Source organism: Vulpes vulpes, chromosome 2 (genome assembly GCF_048418805.1).
Source record: "Vulpes vulpes isolate BD-2025 chromosome 2, VulVul3, whole genome shotgun sequence".
In the NCBI taxonomy this organism is placed as follows: domain Eukaryota; kingdom Metazoa; phylum Chordata; class Mammalia; order Carnivora; family Canidae; genus Vulpes; species Vulpes vulpes.
In genome coordinates this window covers 139,936,860-139,955,140 of record NC_132781.1, presented here as the reverse complement: position 1 = coordinate 139,955,140, position 18,281 = coordinate 139,936,860, and the positions used below count along the sequence as shown (strand labels likewise).

At 43.2% G+C, this 18,281-nt stretch overlaps 1 protein-coding gene across 2 annotated transcripts in view; it reads right to left on the bottom strand.

Moving 5' to 3' along the window:
- Nucleotides 1-305: 305 nt before the first annotated feature.
- CES5A (carboxylesterase 5A) overlaps nucleotides 306-18,281 on the bottom strand; it is a 288,255-nt gene continuing 270,279 nt past the window's right edge. For both annotated transcript variants that reach the window (XM_072750200.1, XM_072750201.1), the window contains 7 exons: nucleotides 17,876-17,980; nucleotides 16,374-16,514; nucleotides 13,813-13,881; nucleotides 11,073-11,220; nucleotides 3,778-3,927; nucleotides 874-946; nucleotides 306-752 (listed from right to left, as the gene is read on the bottom strand). In XM_072750200.1, coding sequence (XP_072606301.1) covers nucleotides 521-752; nucleotides 874-946; nucleotides 3,778-3,927; nucleotides 11,073-11,220; nucleotides 13,813-13,881; nucleotides 16,374-16,514; nucleotides 17,876-17,980 — 918 coding nt within the window. In that variant the 3' untranslated portion in view covers nucleotides 306-520. The remainder of the gene's footprint in view (nucleotides 753-873; nucleotides 947-3,777; nucleotides 3,928-11,072; nucleotides 11,221-13,812; nucleotides 13,882-16,373; nucleotides 16,515-17,875; nucleotides 17,981-18,281) is intronic.

The window sequence follows — 18,281 nt, the reverse complement described above, 5'->3', positions numbered from 1 at the left end:
GGAGGCTCTCTGGCCTCCTCACCCCTCCTCCCATACATACGTCTTGAGCTGGAGAAAAGACCCAGTTCAAACCATTGATGTTCAGGACATCCATGCTTCACTGTGGCTGAAACCTGCCTGGATTGGGAGTTGGAGCACTCATATTTCCGGTAACACACACCGGCAGTGATAGGAAGTCTACCTCGTCTTGGATGCTGGGGGCTGGGGGAGAGTTTTGAGCACAGAATTAAACTCTGCTCCCCTGTACATATTTTACATTCTGATTTTGTTTCCTCTCAGTAACAAGATCATTATGATGCCAACCAATAGGCCAGCTCTCCTGCAGGTTTATTGAAGCAATCTGGTGGCATTCCAAGGCAAGCAGCATTATTTGATATTGAAAAGAAGTCCCCTAAGGATCATCCCCACGTCCATAAAACATCAGTAAAAAGCAGCTTATCCACAAAGTAGCTAAACATAAAAATGGAGCTAATGATTGCAGGGGAAACTGCAGAAGGAAAACCAAATCACCGAGAATTTCTCAAGGAGCAGAGGAGAAGAAGAAAGGCAGGAGCACAGAAAGGGAGAGTAAGGGGACAGGAGGACCAGGGGGTGCTGTGGACATGGACATTATCAGGGGGAGAGTATCTGACCAAAACTCCACCTCCTGCTCCTTCAGTTTCTGTCCCACGCTTATGTTCAAATCCAGCTTCAGGTACTGCTCGCTCTGACTGTAGGCTGGCCACAGTGGCAGGCCTTCCCCATTAGGGTCCCTGGAAGTGAGGGCAGAGGTGGGGAGTGAGATTTCCATCCTCAGACACCTGACTGTGGGGGAGGAGGCCGGCGGGGCGGTGGGGCGGGGGTGGGGGTGGGTGGGGGTGGGGGCTCACTTACCCTGTCCGAGCAAAGTTGGCCCAGTACCTCATCATCTTCCTGCTCAGCAATTTCTCCTCTTCTGTGGCTCCTTCTGAAGGAGACAATGGCAAACTCTGGCTCTCACACGGATTCACCAGAAGGCCAAGGTGACTCAGATCTGCTGAATCACCTTCACATCTCCCCACTGGATCCTCTCACCAGCCCACCAATCAATGCATTCGTTTTGCATCTGCACATACTGAGGCCCAGAGCAGCCACGGCTCACCCAAGGAATGGTGGCTTCCAATGGCGGAGGAGGCTGTGCTCTTCCAGCTTGAAGCTGTGAAGCTGCAAGTTCCCTGGGGACAGAGACCACCCCCCCTTCCCTTTCCACTACTTCTCCATCAAACAATCAATTATTATATTTCTCTCTTCGAGAAAGTAATATTTGCTCAAAGTACAAAATCCAAAATACAGGAAGGATAATCTAATGACAATGAGTTTCTCTCCCATCTCCTTCCCCCCGACACCCAGTTACCAGCCTCAGAGGCAACCATGGCTACCAGCTTCTTGAGTGTCCTCCAAAGGCCAGCTAGACATGTACAAGGGTTTAAGTGGACACCTTTTTATACATTCAGTATCATATGAACACATGTTCTGCATCTTTTTCTTTCTACTGAAATCATATCCAGGGGATAGTTCCACCCTGTCGCCTATTAACCTTCCATTGTTGCCATTTATTGTTATATATGAATATATAATTCATGCATCCAGTACGCTCGTGCTGGATCTTTTTTTTTTTTTTTTTTTTTTTATGATAGTCACAGAGAGAGAGAGAGAGAGAGAGGCAGAGACATAGGCAGAGGGAGAAGCAGGCTCCATGCACCGGGAGCCCAACGTGGGATTCGATCCCGGGTCTCCAGGATCGCGCCCTGGGCCAAAGGCAGGCGCCAAACCTCTGCGCCACCCAGGGATCCCTCTTGCTGGATCTTTACATTGTTTTCAACCTTTTCCTGGTAAAAGCAATGCTTCGGTGTGTGCCTATACTTTTGCCTGGGTGTAAGTATAATTGCAGAAAAAGATTCTAGAAGTTGGTTGGATTGCTCGAGAAAACACTATCTGCACTTTAAATATGGTAGAGTCCAAAGATACAGAAGCAATGAAACGCCGGGACACCTGCACCCCGATGTTTATAGCAGCAATGTCCACAATAGCCAAACTGTGGAAGGAGCCTCGGTGTCCATCGAAAGATGATGGATAAATAAGATATGGTCTATGTATACAATGGAATATTATTCAGCCATTAGAAAGGACAAATACCCACCGTTTGCTTTGACGTGGATGGAACTGGAGGGTATTATGCTGAGTGAAATAAGTCAGTCGGAGGACAAACATTATATGGTCTCATTCATTTGGGGAATATAAAAAATAGTGAAAGGGAATAAAGGGGAAAGGAGAAAAAAATGAGTGGGAAATATCAGAAAGGGAAACAGAACAGGAGAGACTCTTAACTCTGGGAAACGAACTAGGGGTGGAGGAAGGGGAGTTGGGGGGGGTGGGGATGACTGGGTGACGGGCACTGAGGGGGCCACTTGACGGGATGAGCACTGGGTGTTATTCTATATGTTGGCAAATTGAACACCAATAAAAAATAAATTTATAAAAAATAAAATAAAATAAATATGGTAGAGTTTTACATTAATATATCAGGTTGTCTGTCTCCCCACACCTACATAAACGCATTATGTAAAATGTATTGCTCTTCCCAACATTGATAGATGAAAAAGGCTCACTCAAAGTTACTGTGCAATCTTGTTATGGTTGAGGTTAAGTGGGCTTTCATGCTTAAAAATCACTCATGTCTCCTTTTCCAGAAACTGCCTATTTGTATCTGTTAGCCAGTTTTCGACGGGATTGTTCTTTTCCCACTGATTTCAGGAGCTCTTTGGATGTTAAGGAATTTAACATTTGACACACACGTAGTTCACTTTCTCCCATTTGGAGAGTCCTGTGCCCGTCCCACAGTATGAGCTCAGTGATGGCTGCTGCGTAATAGTAACAGTGACATTATTAAGCACTTATTGTGTGCCTTAGGAGAATTGTTTCACTTACTCATTGTGATAACCTAAGAGGTAGTCGTTGTGTTATTATCTGCATTATAAGGATGGGAATTATAATTAATTATAATAATTATAAGTGACATAACAAATAAACCTCAGCACACAAATATACTTATGCAGAGGCTCTGTCCTTGCCGAGGCGCCAGCATGAAGTGGTCAAGAGCCGGTATTGTGCAATTCTTTAATTATTTTAGTGCTATCTATTGCGTGTAGTTCCTATATTTTTTTTTCCCTGTGGATAACCTCATCTGATTGGCTTCTTATTTTAGGCTCTGAATAGGTTGTAAATTCAAGAATCAATGAGCTAACCTTGCCAGTAGCAGTTTACAAGCATCTACATTAGATCACCTGGGTCTTGAGCCCCTTGGGCTGGAATTGTGAAAAACGTGTTTTGTTTTGTTTTGTTTTTCTTTTCAAAGTCCTGGGTGGTAGCCTCATCGACAATTCTGGAAAGGGCAGGGAGGGTGAGACCAGTGGTGAGAGAGAAAAAAGAAAGTGGTTCTGATTTAATTTAAAAAATTAGATTGCCTGAGTGTCCCCCAACTGTCCACCACTTTAGGCTTTAGTACAAAGAGAAACACTCATCAAGCAGATGCTGCCAACTCCTTTTCACCTTGGTTTCTAAAAATAAGAGTGGGGGCATTTTCCAAGGAAAGGTTGTGTCTGTAAACCATAGATTAAATTCTAACCACCTCTGGGCTCTTGCATATTGTGGGATGGGAGAGGGACTTCGTGCTGACAACAGGCGAGTAGCATCTTCTCCCCAGCTCATCCCAAGCTCGAATCCCTGCACCAGCAGAAGTCCCCGTAGCCCATTCCTTACCGAACATGACAATGTTGCCTTTCAGGAAGGCACCTCCAAAGACAAAGCGGATTTCATCAGAGTGATCGGCTTTGACAAAAGCTGGCCTCATGTCCTTTAAGCACTCGGGTGGGTGTTGAAACTCGTAGAAGTAGACAGGTGCGCCAGCATCTGCACAGAGGTAGGAGAGGGCCTGTGGCCAGTGCGAAATTCAAGGGAGCGGGGGGGGGGGGGGGGCTGGCCCCACATCCCTACCCAGCTGGCCCTCCATACCCGTGGGTGAGAAGGCGCAGAGATAATAGTGACTTGAAAGGTGCCAACTTCCCTTTTCCTTATCGGAGGCTAGAACTTCCTGGCACAGGAGCCCTTGCACCCGGGGTGACAAGAGCTTACTACCCCTCAGGGTAGTCTAAGGTGGCCCTAGTTCTTTCCTTCTCTAAAAGCCTTTCTTGCTGAACAAAGATCTGCCTCCCTGTGCCTTCCTCTTACTGATTCTGGTTCAATTGTCCAGAGGCAAACCACATGAAGTTATTCCCTGCTTCCAACATCCCTTCACCTGTCTTCTGCTAAAGGTCTTTGCTTTGTAATCCTCCCCCTCCCCCCATTGCCCACCTTCCCTACATCATCAATTTTTCTCTACTGGACCACTGCTGTCAGTAGCCAACATGCTTACAAAGTCTCCCCTTAATGCACGCGCGCGTGCGCACACACACACACACACACACACACACACACACAGGGACACACAGGCACACATACTGTTGGTCTCAGCTTCCCCTCTGCTTACTGGCTTATCTCTCTAAATCCCTTCTAACAAGACCCTACAATACTCATTATCTCTGTTCCCTCTCCTCATTCTCTCCCTCTCTCCCTCTCTTTTAAAGATTTTCTTTATTTATTTGAGAGAGAGAAAGGGAGATAACAAGCAGGGAGAGCAGGGAGGCAGAGGGAGAGGGAGAACCAGGTTCCCTATTGAGCAGGAAACCCGACACGGGGCTCCATCCCAGGACTCTGGGATCATGACCTGAGCAGAAGGCAGATGCTTAACTGACTAAGCCACCCAGGTATCTCCCTCTCGCTTTCTCTCTTAATTGAAGTATCATTTATGAACAATAAAAAAGTATAGATTTTTACGGTTTGGTGAGTTTTTACAAAGGTATACACATTCCTGTAACCACCATGCCAAGGTGTACAGAGCATTTCTATCACCCTAGGTGTGTCTTTGTAGTCACTCTACCAGGAGACATGAGGGTTTTTATTGATTGTCATCACAGATTAATTTTGCCTGTCCTGACCTCCCCATAAATGAAACACAATATATATTTTTTGTGTGTGTCTGGCTTCTTTTTCCTCTGTGTAATGTTTTTGAGATTTATCCATGTTATTTCATGTATTAGTTGCTGATTTTTTTTTATCACCAAGTAGTATGCTATTGTATGAATACACCACAATTTATTTATCCACTAACCTGGTGATAGACTTTTGGGTTCTTTTTAGTTTGGTGCTATTATGATTAAAGCCACTGTGGATATCCATATATGTCATTTGTAAGGACATATGCTTTCACTTCTCTTCAGTAAATACCTAAAAGTAGAATGGTCGAGTAACAGGGGAGGTGTGCATTTAATTTTATAAGAAACCAAGAATTTCCCAGAATCGTTGCACCAGTTTGCATTCCCTCCAGTAGTACATGATTCTGAATATTCCACATCCTTGGCAGTACTTCTGGTTTGTGTTTTCAATATTAGCCATCCCAGTAGGTGTAAATGGTTTCCTCATTTGGGGTTTATTTTGCATTTCCCTGATGACTAACAATGTTGAGTACCTTTTCATGTGCCAGAAGGCTTTCATATATCCTGTTTTGTGAAGTGTCCTTTCAAGCCTTTTATCCGTTTGCAATTGGATTGTATTTTCATTATTGAATTGTAAGAGTTCTCACACGCTGGATATGTATTTTTTGTAGATACTTATGTTGTGAATATTTGCTTCCAGTCCGTGGCCTGCCTTCTCATTTTCATAGCAGCATTGGTTTTATTTGTTTGTTTTAGGTAAAATACACATAACACAAAATTCACCACTTTAACCATTTGTAAGTATGTAAATCAGTCGCTTTTAGTACATTCAGAATGTTGTACAACCATCTATCTAGACCCAGAACATTTTCAGCACCCCAAACAGAAACTGTGTGGGGTATGACTTATGCAGTCATTCTCCATTTACCCTTCCTTCCTGCCCTTTGGAGACTGCTTTCTGACTGTAGATTTGCCTCTTCTGGACATTTCATATAAATGGAATTACACATGTAGCCTTTTGTATCTGGCTTCTCTCACTCAGCATAACATTTTCATGGTCCAATCGTGTTGTAGCACACATCAGTATTTTATTTCTTCCTATGGTCAGATGATAACTCATCGTATGGATTCACCACATTTTGTTTATCCATTCATCAGCTGATGGGCCTTTGAGTTGTTCCCACTTTTTGGCCTCCCTTAATAAGGCTGCTATGACCATTCATGTATAATTTTTGCTTGAGCATCTGGTTTTCAATGATCTTGGGTATATTCCTAGGAGTAGAATTGCTGGGTTACATGGCAATTTTTAATTTTTTGAGGAATAGCCAAACCATTTCCCACATTAAATGTACCATTTAGCATTCTCATCTGCAGTATATGAGACTTCCAGTTTCTCCACATTTTCAATAACATTATTATTTTCTGTTGTTTGTTCTTTTATTATAGCCATTTTAGTGGGTATGAAGTGGTATGTAACCGTAGTTTTGATTTGCATTTTCCTGATGGCTAGTAATGTTAATCACCTTTTCCTGTGCTTAATAGTCATTTGTATATCCACTCAATCCTTTGCCCATTTTTGAATTGAGTTGTTTGGCTTTTTGTTGAGTTAGAAGGTCCTTTACATATTCCAAATAATAGACTCTTATCATATATATGATTTGCAAATATTTTCTCCTATTCTGTGGGTTGTCTTTCACTTTCTTTATATTGCCCTTTGATGCACAATAATTTTTCATTGTAATGAAGTCCAATTTATCTGTTTTTTTTCTTTTTCGTGATTCTAAGAATTTGTTGTCACTTCCAACCTATTTGTATCTTTAGTTCTAAAGTGAGTCTCTTATAGACAGCATAGAGTTGGACTGTTTTTACAATCCATTCATTCTGTAATTGCTGCCTTTTGAAGAATCCATTTATGTTTAGTGTAATTATTGATTATGCAGCACTTATTTCTGTCATTTTACTATTTGTTCCCCATATGTCTTATATCTTTTTTATTCTTCAATTCTTCCTTTATTGTCTTCTTTTGTGTTAGATAATATTTTCTAGTGCACCATTTTGATTCCCTTCTTGTTTCTTTTACTATATATATTTTTAGTTATTTTCCAAGTGGTTGCCCTGGGGATTACAATTAACATCCTAATTTAAAATAATCTATTTCAAATTAATACCAACTTTGTTTCAATAGTATGCAAAAACTTTCCTCCTTTATAGTTAGTGCCTTTATGTTGTTATTGTCACAAATTGCATCTTGATGCACTGTATGTGAAAACATGGATTTATAATTATTATTTTGTTGTCTTTTAAATCATATAGAAAAACAAAGAGACATTAGAGAACCAAAAATAAATTAATATTGACTTCTATAAGTAAACATAAGTAATGTTAGTACCTGTAGTGGAGTTTTTTTCTTCTTGTGGATTTGAGATACTGTCTAGTGTCCTTTTGCTTCAGCTTTAAGGACTCCCTTTAGCATCTCTGGTCAGGTAGGTTTACTAGTGACAAACTCTCTCAACTTTTGTTTATTTGGGAATGTTGTGATTAATCCTTCATTTTTAAATATATGGAAATCTGGTTGGCAGGCTTTCCTCCTTATCCTCCTCCTCCTACCCCCCCACGCTTTGAATATGTCATTCTATTGTCTCTGGCCTCTGTGGTTTCTGTTGAGAAGTTGGCTGTTAATCTTATTGAAGCTACTTTGTACATGACTAGTTGATTCACTTTTACTGCTTTTAGGAATTTCTGTTTTTGGTGTTTGACTGATTATATGTCTCTGTGTGGATCTCTTTGAATGTCTCCTACTTGGGATTCACTGAAATTCATGGACATGAATATTTACATCTTTCATCAAATTTGAGACATTTTGATCTTTATTTATTTAAATATTATTTTTACCTCTTTTTTTCTCTTCTCTCCTCCAAAAGTACTATCATGCATATGTTGGGATGTTGATGGTGTTCCACAGGTCTCTTGGGTTCTGTTTATTTTTCTACATTCCTTTTTCTTTCTGATCCTCACACTGAGTAATCTCCATGAATTTATGTTCAAGTTCTCTGTTTCTTTCTTCTCTATGCTCAAATCTGCCATTGAGTCCCTCTAGTGAATTTTCCATTCCAGATGTTGTATTTTGCAACATCAGAATGTTTATTTGGTCCTTTTTATAATTTTATAAATTCTCTATTGCTTCTCTATGTGGTGAAACATCATTCTTATGGTTTCCTTTAATTTTTTATATGTGGTTTCCTTTAGCTATTTGAGTATATTTAATAGTCGGTTTAAAGTCATTAGTAAATCCAATGTCTGAGGTTCTTCAGAGACAGTTTCTATTAATTTCTTCTTTTCCTGTCTGCGGGCCATGCTTTCCCATCTCTTGGCATGCCTTGTTGAAAACTGGAGATTGTGAATATTATAATGTGGCAACTCTGAACAACAGATTCTATCCCTTTTCCGTGGTTTATTGTTACTGCTTGCTCTGGTAGCTGTCATCTGTTTGTTTAGAAATGTTTTTGTACTAATTTTGACTATTTTTGGTCATGTGTGGCCACTGAAGTCTTTCTCCTATTATCTTAGTGGTCAACCAATAATTTTATGGGTCAGCTGAGATTTTCATAAATGTCTAAAACAAACAAACAAACAAACAAACAAACAAACAAACAAACAAAATCCCCCAATCTTTGAAGATGGGCATTATGGTTGGAGCATGCCCTCAACACTCAGTCAGACAGTTTACAACTCTTACTTAGTTTCCACCTTCTATTTGAACAGAGCCTTCAGGTCAGCCAGATTTAAGAGCTTAGGGCATCTCAGGCCTTTTCTGAGCATGCTCCCCACTCTGGACATACACAAGGCCTTCTAAATTCCCAGTAATATGAGGGAGATGTTCAAGTCTTTATTCCCAGAGCATTATATAGCCCAGCTTTTCCTCCCAAGTATTGTCTTTTGTTTATTTCAACTGTTATTCCTTTCCTCTGGTGGCAGCAGCAAATGCATTTACTTTTTCTTAAATTTCTTTAGAGAGAGAGCATGCATGTGTGCACATGTGAGCAGGGGTAGGGAGGGATAGAAGGAGACAGACATAAAGAATCTTAAACAGGCTCCATGCTCAGTGAAGAACCCGATACAGGGGTTAATCTCATCACCCTGCAATCATGACCTGACCTGAAATCAAGAATTGGACTCTTAACCAACTGAGCCACCCAGGTGCCCCAGCAGATGCACTTCCCTTTAAATGTTTATGAAAAATGCCCTCCAGGCAGTGCCTAATCTTGAGATACTTCTGGGTTAGGTGAAATAAAAGCAAATCCTTTGAGCCTAGTTGTTTAGGGAACCACTAGATAGATCAAAGCAAATAACCATAATTCTTTGAGTATAAAGTCCTTTTTTCTCCCTCCAGTACTAGGAGTCTATACTATAAATGTGGGTTGCTGTCTTTAAGGCCATTGCCTAGCTGGTAGCAGGAAATGGTGCAGAGCAACTTAAAATGCCACACTTTCTCACTGAGACTCAAGGATCTATATCTTGATTAAATGTTTACTTGCTTGCTGTAAACCCTTGATTTATTTCCAGAATTCTGGAAACTGATTCTGACAGTACTTACCAGTTTCTTCACTGCTTTTGTGGTGGAACAGATTTTTGGAGTTCCTTCCTCCACCATTTTTGCTAACATTGTTAACAATGTTTTTTTGATGAGCAATATATATATATGATATATATATATATGAGATATATATATATTAATTTTGCCTAAGTACAATTTTAGCTTTTACATTTGGATCTACAACTCATTTCACATTTTTTAGTATAGTGTGAGTTAGGGGTTGAGGTTCACTTTTTCTACATAAATATCAAGTTATCCCCTCTCTGTTTGTTGAACAGAATTTCCTTTCTCCACTGAATTATCTCAGCATCTCTGTCAAAAACTGGCTATTCTCTGGACTCTCCACTCTGTTCTATTTGTCTGTCTTTCAGCCAATACCAGACTTTCTTAATTACTGTATCTCAAAAATAAGACTCAAAATCAGATGACCTGTAAGTCCCCTAGCTTTGTTATTCTTCTTCAAAATTGTTTTGGCTATCCTTGCATTTCCATGTAAATTTTTAAAACCAATTCTCTCATTTCTCCAAAACCACTGCTGAAATTTTAAGATTGGGATTGTATTCTCAGAAGATCAGTTTGCACATTTTCTCTTGAATCCATTTTAACCAGGCTTTAACTTACATCACTCTCATCACAATTGTTCCTGTCAAGGTCATCAGTGACATTTGTGTTCCCAAATTCAAGAGTCACTTCTTGGTCCTCATTCCCTTGTCACCTTTGTAGACCTTATGATACAGAGTCCCACAGCACCCTACAACTGCTATCCGCTGCTCTGTTTTATTTCACGTATATTACCATCTAATACATATAGATTCTATCTTTACTTAATTTGGCATCGATCTCCCCAACTAGATTGTGAGTTTCATGATGGAAGGGTCTTTGTTTTGTTCACTGCTGTATCTCTAGAGCCCAGAAGACTGTCAGACACATAGTGGGCTCTCTTGATAAAAAATCGTGGAAATAGGAGGAAAGGGGAATGGAAGAGACAGAAAGAGATAGAGAGGAGAGAAGAGATTGGAAAGGGAGGAGGGAGGAAGACAAGGTTTGTGTCCCCACAAGTAATACTCTCTTCTGATTGCCCCACTATTCCTTATAGCTAAAATGCTTGGGAAGACACTTCTAAAGAGAAAGGAATCTGGGAAACTAGCCCCCCCCCCCCAAATTATGGGGAGGTGGGAATTTTCTGCCTGGCCCTGGAGAAGAAACAGAAACATCAGAACAAATCAACATCCCTGAACTCTGAAAGGCACAGGAATTGCAAAGGTCAGCATGCAGGGTTGTATCCCATGCATCCTCGGGAACTCCTCACTGAAGGAAAGTAGGGTGGAGCAGGTGGCCAATGGTCAGGCAATAAGACTTGCTGCAGCCACTGGCCTTGCTGGACTGTGACCCTGCTGTGGGGTGGGGGATTGGGGTGCTAAGAGACTCACCTCTGTGGTATCGAGCTGTGACCACCCCAGGGACCACAAAGAACACATCTCCAAGCAAGTCCAGAAAACTATCTCGAATCTCAACTGGGGAGTGCTTGTTGTAGAAGTATTGATCAACCACAAGGTATAAGTACTGGTTGGGGATGTGCTGTAAAAAAAATCATGGTCACAGGAGATCCAAGTCAACAACAGCCAACACATTGAACATTTGCTTGGGTGGGCATGATTCTGGGGTCTTTACATGCATTGTCTCATGTTACCCACACAGTGACCCTATGGCACAGATACCAAAATTAACCTCATTTCACAGATGAGGGAACTGAGACTTTGAGAGGGTAAGTGGTTGTTCAAACTGGTGCAACCATGATTCTTGTGCAAGTCTACCTGCACCTAAATCACAGTGTGCATGCTTCTCTGAGATGTTTCAAAACAGTCATCCCTGGGCAGCATTGGCTACATGGTTTGTGGGGTGCAGAGCAAAGTGAACACGTGAGGCCTCGTGTCCAAAAATTATACCAATTTCTAGATGGTGACAACATAACATTCAACCAGACGTGGGACTTTTCTTAGCATGGACCTTTGTGACTATACAGGTCGCATACCCATGAGGCCAGCCCTGCTTCTGGAAGCAGGACTGCCTTGAGTTCTCTGGGGTTTGATTTGAGCTCGTTGGTCTCTTGCTGGAGTTCCCTCATCTATATTAAGTGGGTGGTTCAGAGGATTACATGAGATATGAAGAAAGAAACATGCTGTCTGGCATAGAGTCCAGTCCTGTCAGTCCCCCTGAGGCCTGAGGCCCACTGCCAGATCCCTAAACAGGGCATTCCCTGCTTTCCTAATCCGGCTCTGGGCTGCCTCCCGGGCTTCAATCCCTCTACTTGCCCAAGCACAAATGCTGGATGGTGCAAAGTAAACTTCATGAAGATTCAGAATCTGCCACATTGGGGATGTTCTTGGGGATCTGGGAAATGCTGGGATCAGTTATGGCACCTCTACCATCACCCCCTCAACCCCAGCAACATGAAAACAGGCTCAGCCCTGCAGAAATTTCTTTGGAATTTGGAGACAGTATAGAGCACACCAGGGAATGCTGCTCAGACTCATTCATCGGGTCCCTCTGAAGGCTAAGTGTTTTTAATCAGACCTAGAGAAACTCCAGGCTCTGGGGCAAGGGCTCCTGACTTGGATCATATGACCAGCAGACCCCTAAGTACTCGAGGTGTCCAAGGCTCTGTGGAGCCTCTGAAGAGCCCCATGGGACACTCACAAGGCAGACTCCTGGGATTCGAGAGCAAGGCTATGCCTTCTGCATCAGAGAACAACTCTGCCACCTAGGAGAAACTATATGCCTTTCCAGTCCTCCTGCATCTTCCTGCAAATCCTACTTTCCATTCCTGGGACCTGCCTTAAGACAACTTCTCCTCTTGAAATGCCCTCTGTTCAGATGTTTCCCTTTCCTAAGGCCCAGATCAATCACCTCCTTCTCCATGAGGCCATCTCCAATCCAGCCTGAGAGGTTCCACTGTCTGACTTATACTGCAAATATCTCCCAAACCTTAGTCTCAATTCTCATCACTAGACAGCAGAGACCCATCAAACATCCCCTATAGGCCTGAGGGATCCCCTGCCTGCAGTCTGGCTCACTTTGTGTCCAGAAGGCTCTTTCCAAAATGGGAATCGAATCATGTCACTCTTCTGTTCCCAGCCCCTGGGATGAACTTCATATTCCTTTCAGGGCATGTTATAGTTGTGAGCATCCTCCTATGCTGCAGCCAACCCCTGCAGTTGACCTCACCACACTCCTAATTGGTCATCCTCAGTCCTCAGGCTCCCCTGGTCCCTGTTCCTCCATGAGTCAGACAAACCTAACTCATTCTTCAAGACCCTCCTCCCTGAAGGAGCCATCTGCTCCCTCCCATGGGTACCACAGGGCTTTGGACATTCTTCTGCTCTGGTTTTTTTGACAGTATACTGAACTGCTCTCTCCTTCCACTCCACGATCTACAGGTTCTGTAAGCATATAGGGAGCGCCTGCTTCTCATTGTAGCTCAATGCCTAGGGAAGTACTGGGACGTGTGGGCTCTCAACAAACATCCATTCAATGAATAAGTGAATGAAAGGAACATGGCACAGAGTACACACTGGATAAATGTTTATGGCAAGAAGGAGGGAAGAAGCAAAAGGAATCCATCCCTACATCTAGTGTCTGGCTTAAGACCTAATACTGATATATCTGTATAGTGAGTGAATGAATAAATGATTGAGTAATGGTCCTTGGTCTTGCTAGAACCTAATACAGTGCCTGGATGGCATATAGTGAATATGGGTCCCTAGTCCCTAGTGTGTTTCAGAATTTAGAACTTTTTAGACTGTAGATAGATAATTCAGTACTGAGGCTGCATAGGTCACATGCTTTGGGGGTGGCCACACCAGACCCTGCTTTACCATGTTCGCAGAGAAGTACATGAGTAGTGGGATGAATGAAATGATTGGGAACAGTAAGGACCAATGACCACATATGGGCTAGGGCAGATGTGGCTGCCCTGTGGGATGATTTTCAGAACTTCTTGGATTTTGATATTGTGAATAAGGGATTGCAGAACTCTACTTAGCAAAGATTCACTGAATGAGTGATCGGGGAATATCTATAGCCCCAGTCCCTACTCCAGAGTGTGACCCAAGGAGGTTTGTTAGACAGATGACTCTCTGAAAAAAATCACAGTTGCCCATGCTCACTTACCAGGACTCTGTGGATCAAGTGCAGGGCGAGAGACTTGTTGGAGCCTCCAAGGATCTCCGGAAACTCCTTCTGTGGAGAGATATAGGGCATCCCCTGTGAGCACCTTAGTTCACCAGAAGGGAAAGCAGTCTCTATGAGGGCCCAAGCGCCTGCCTTTGAGAAGAGAGGTTGGGGCAATAAGAGTAGCTTCTGGGTTGGTGAAGCAATGATGTTTCTTCTTCCCACACTTGCTAAAATGCAACCACTCCCTGCCATACCTATGGTCTTGTGGGGTCCGAGAGGCTGCTCTGTGGAAAGGCCATGTTATGAGCTCACATGCCCCCATCACATTCCCGAATTGAAGGTAGGTTTTTGTCAAGAAGTGATTAAATGAAAAAGAGGACATTAGCTGGGCCCTCACCCAATCTGACTGGTGGCCTTCTATGAAGAGGAAATTCTGACACACAGAGGGACACCGGGGATGCATGCACAGAGAAAAGACAACGTGGGGACACAGAGAGAAGGTGGCCACGTGCAAGCCTTCAAAGAGAGGCCAGAACACCTTGAAACTAGTGATTTACTCTCTCTTTCTAGAGATCTTTGCAACCAGGGCCTCTGAGATGCCAGCAGTTTGCCAACAGCCAGCGAGGTGGCAAGGCTGGGATTAAGAAACACTGCTCTGCTTGGTACAGGGTGTCTTTTAGTAAGAGCCACGGGTAACTATTTGCTAACTGACCCCTCCCTGGCCAGTACTACAGCTTAAAAATATGAGAGGGTAGAAATTCTCTTCACTTGTCAAATGAATTTCCCCTTGACATTTTCTGCTGAGAATCTTGGGATAATAAATTGCTAGGGTAAATATTTAAACACCTCTGTCTCTTGGAATCTGAGGGAAACTCCAGAGTCATTCAATTTACTCACAAGTATATTTCAACCACCAAGAACCTCCCTATATGTTCAGGAGCTGAGATTTGTTTTTGGAGGATTACCCTTGGTCTCCAACGACCAGCAGTGGGTGTCATTGCAAGGTCACATGAAATAACAGCACTGATCCAAGCACTTGAGCTATGCATACCCGGGCACAAAATCCCATTGTGCCACTTGAATGATTCCAACATCTAACATTTACCGAGCACTAACTATATGCCAAGCTATTTGTTGTTTCTTTTTATGCCAACCTATTTGATGTGTATTTGTGAAGCAGGTAGTAAGCTCAGCCCTATTTCACAGATTAAGGAATAAAAAGTTCAGAGAGGTTGGGCAGTTCACTTAAGGTCACGCAGCAGGCTAACAGAGAATGCAACATTTGATGAGAGAGTCTAAATGCATGAAAAAAAATTCTACACCACGGTTTCTTCCCCCAGCTGGGAGGCTTTGGAAAGGAACTTTAGCCTTTCTAAGGCTAAAGTTCCTTTAACTGAAAGGATTAATAATGCCCGTTTGCAAGCTGTTGCACCAATGGCATACACTTGACCCAGAAGCACCGAAGGGCCTTACTCTTAAGTAAGTCACAATCTGTGACTCAGTTGCCTCATTTACAACATGAGGAGAAAGATCCCTGCTCCCACTTCCCCAAAAAACATTGCTCTGTAAGTCAAATTCAGCATGCCAGAATGTGCCTTTGACAGCCCGGGGACCTCAGCATTATGGTTCCAAACAGCACAAACTAGTCTTGATCCTTGACAAACCTCTGTATTTCATTACCTCATCTCCCTCAGCTTAAAAGGAGGAGGTTGGTCTCTATAATTGAGCCATGGTGATATTATGAATTTGAGCAACCCACCCTTCTGAGAACAGATGAAAAGTTTATTTCAAATCAGGAGGGTCTTCTGAAATGGTAAAGTCAAGGAATCCTGGCTCCTTCTCAGCATTTGGCCTGAGCACAAACAATCCCTCCTCAGAGGAGCTTTCCAGAGGAGCCTTCTCCTCCCTGAAGACCGTCTCTTACCAGTTTATGTCCTTCTTAGCACTTGCCCCTTCCTGAAACCATCTATTCAACCTCGCACTTCATCTGCTCTCCCCAGTAGGATGTGAGCGGGCACAAAGCTGGAGCCCTGTGACTTGTTTACTCATGAACGGTGTTTGCAAGAGTGTAGAGTATGTGGTAAACATTCCGTTCATGCTTGTTGAGTGAATAAAGCGATTCAGTAAGTTTGCAACTTGGACAAGCCTAGGGAGCCCTCTTGGAAGTCAAAATGCCAGAAGTGAGGCTGGACATGAAAATGTAAAGGCCTGAAATTTTCCAAACCTGCATGAATTTCATCTTCAAAGTCGTAACTGTGCTAATTTGAGACAATCATTCATAATGTTTTGAACAAAGCTCAAATGGACCCCATCCTCTCTTACCTTTTTATAGGGTTGTTTCTTTCCCCATAAACCTTATACAAGGAGCAGGGCGGACACTGGCTATGGCTGCCCCAATCCTCAGTTACCCCCCTTCAGTAAGAAGAAAGGACATCCCTGTGTCCTTGGATGCTGGGCTCCCTCACAGCGCTTGGCTGCCTGGATGGGAGGACTCAGCTTGGAAGCACGCAGCTGCCTTGGTGCTGACGGAGGGGCAGGAAGGACAGCTGGATTCTTACCATGGGCAGCAGGAAGCCACACTCGTGGTTATTGACTCCGATGACAGAAGGAATTGAATTAAATGTTTTCTCAGTCAATAGGTCTAGAGGCTCATCAGGAAAGAAAAAACCATCAACCACTCGAGTGAAAGACTTGGTTTTCTGAAATAAGGAAGAGAAAAATCAGTATCTGTTTCTGTTCACAAAATCTGCTGGCCCTGAACCCCTAGCCCAGCAGAGCCAACCTGCTCCAGCAGTGGTCAAACTGCATTACGAAAGGAAAAATAAGCCATATCTGGCCTCTCCCAAGGCACGAATACTGCCTGGCCAGCCCTGCCACTTACTTGGGGTAAAGGGACTCAGCTTCCTGCCTTAGATTCCTTATCTGCTAAATGAGGATAATAATAATAATTAGTATCTACCTAAGAAAAGCAGTAGCCTACAACAGTGGTTCTTGAGGTATGGGTCCTGGACCAGCAGGATCAGCATATTACCTGGGAATTGTTAGAAATAAATTCTCAAGCCCCAGCCCAGGACTACTGAATTTGAAACTCTGGGGGTGCAGCCCAGCCAACTTGTTTTGACAAGCCCTCCAGGTGATTCTGAAGCAAGCTCAATTTTGAGAACCACTGGCCAAATGCTATGGGCATTGTGGTGAACTGAGTGGTAGGGGAATAGGGGTGGCCAGAGTAGTGGGGGCTGGTGTGAGCATCTTCCTGAGATGTCCTCCTTAGCATTGTGCCTTTGATCTGGCTGGATATTTCTTGCGTCTCAGGAAGCAACACCTGGCTCTGTCCATGTTTTTTTTCGGGTCTCTTTTTAGGAGCAGGGGTGGAAGGGAACACACAGAAGACCTATTTGACACTACATCGGGTCAAAGACTTTGTAACCAGCTCCCAGACTTCAGCACAGCTCATAGCAAACCCTTCATCCATGTCAAATAACTAACAAATGTTGGAATCTGACCGATAACGACCTCGTGCTTCCAAGGACCACTGGAAGCTCTCAAGATTGGAAGGGACGTAAAAGCTCATTTGGTCCAATGAATCATCTAGTGACTGAAATTTGTCAGCAGCCGTCTTGACTCTGCTTGTATACTTACAGAGGTGGGTGTCTCACTACCTTCTAATGAGCTGGCCCTTTTGCAGACAACTGAATTTTTAGAAAATCCTTGGTTATACCAAGCCAAAATGGCTTCCTAATAGAATTCCCACTTTTTTAACATTGAATTTAGCTTCTGGCAGCATGTGGAACAGGCCCCTCTTCCCAGTGACTTAGAGATGACCTTTGTATTTTCCTGGACCTTCACTAGGCTAAGCAGTACCCCTGGCCCATCAAGTCCCTTAAATTACCTATCAGGGTTCTATAGGTTTGACCCTGTGTTTTTACAGCCATGACAATGAATCCCAACCTCCATCTTTCCAAGTCCCAGATCAAAGTAAGTGAAGAGAGTGGTGGGATTTGTCTACCACTCGTTCAAAGCACCACCCTGCCCCAAACCCTCCTGCCCCTCCCCTCTTCACCTTGTTGATGTCCAACAACTCCTCGGAGGATTTTGCCCTCAGGCACTGCAGCAGAGCTACGGAGTCTGATACATTGCAACCACATATACGTGCAATCACCTGCAACTATTTCCAGAGAAGGACTGAGTCAGAGCACAGCACTGAAAGCCGCCAAAAAAAAAAAAAAAAGAAAGAAAGAAAGAAAGAAAAAGAAAATTTGAAAGAATCCTTGATCCAGCCATAGGCTGGTTCTTTACATATGAAGGCTGCTACCCCTTCCTGCTCCCACATATATGTAACAGGAGGTACATATTAAGGATAGGCTGGCACTGGACCTCTTTGCTCTCCTGCCCGACCCTCCTTGCCATCTGTAGCAACTGCCAGAACTGGAGGAAGTGGTAGGTCAGCCTGTGGCTCTGGAATAAAG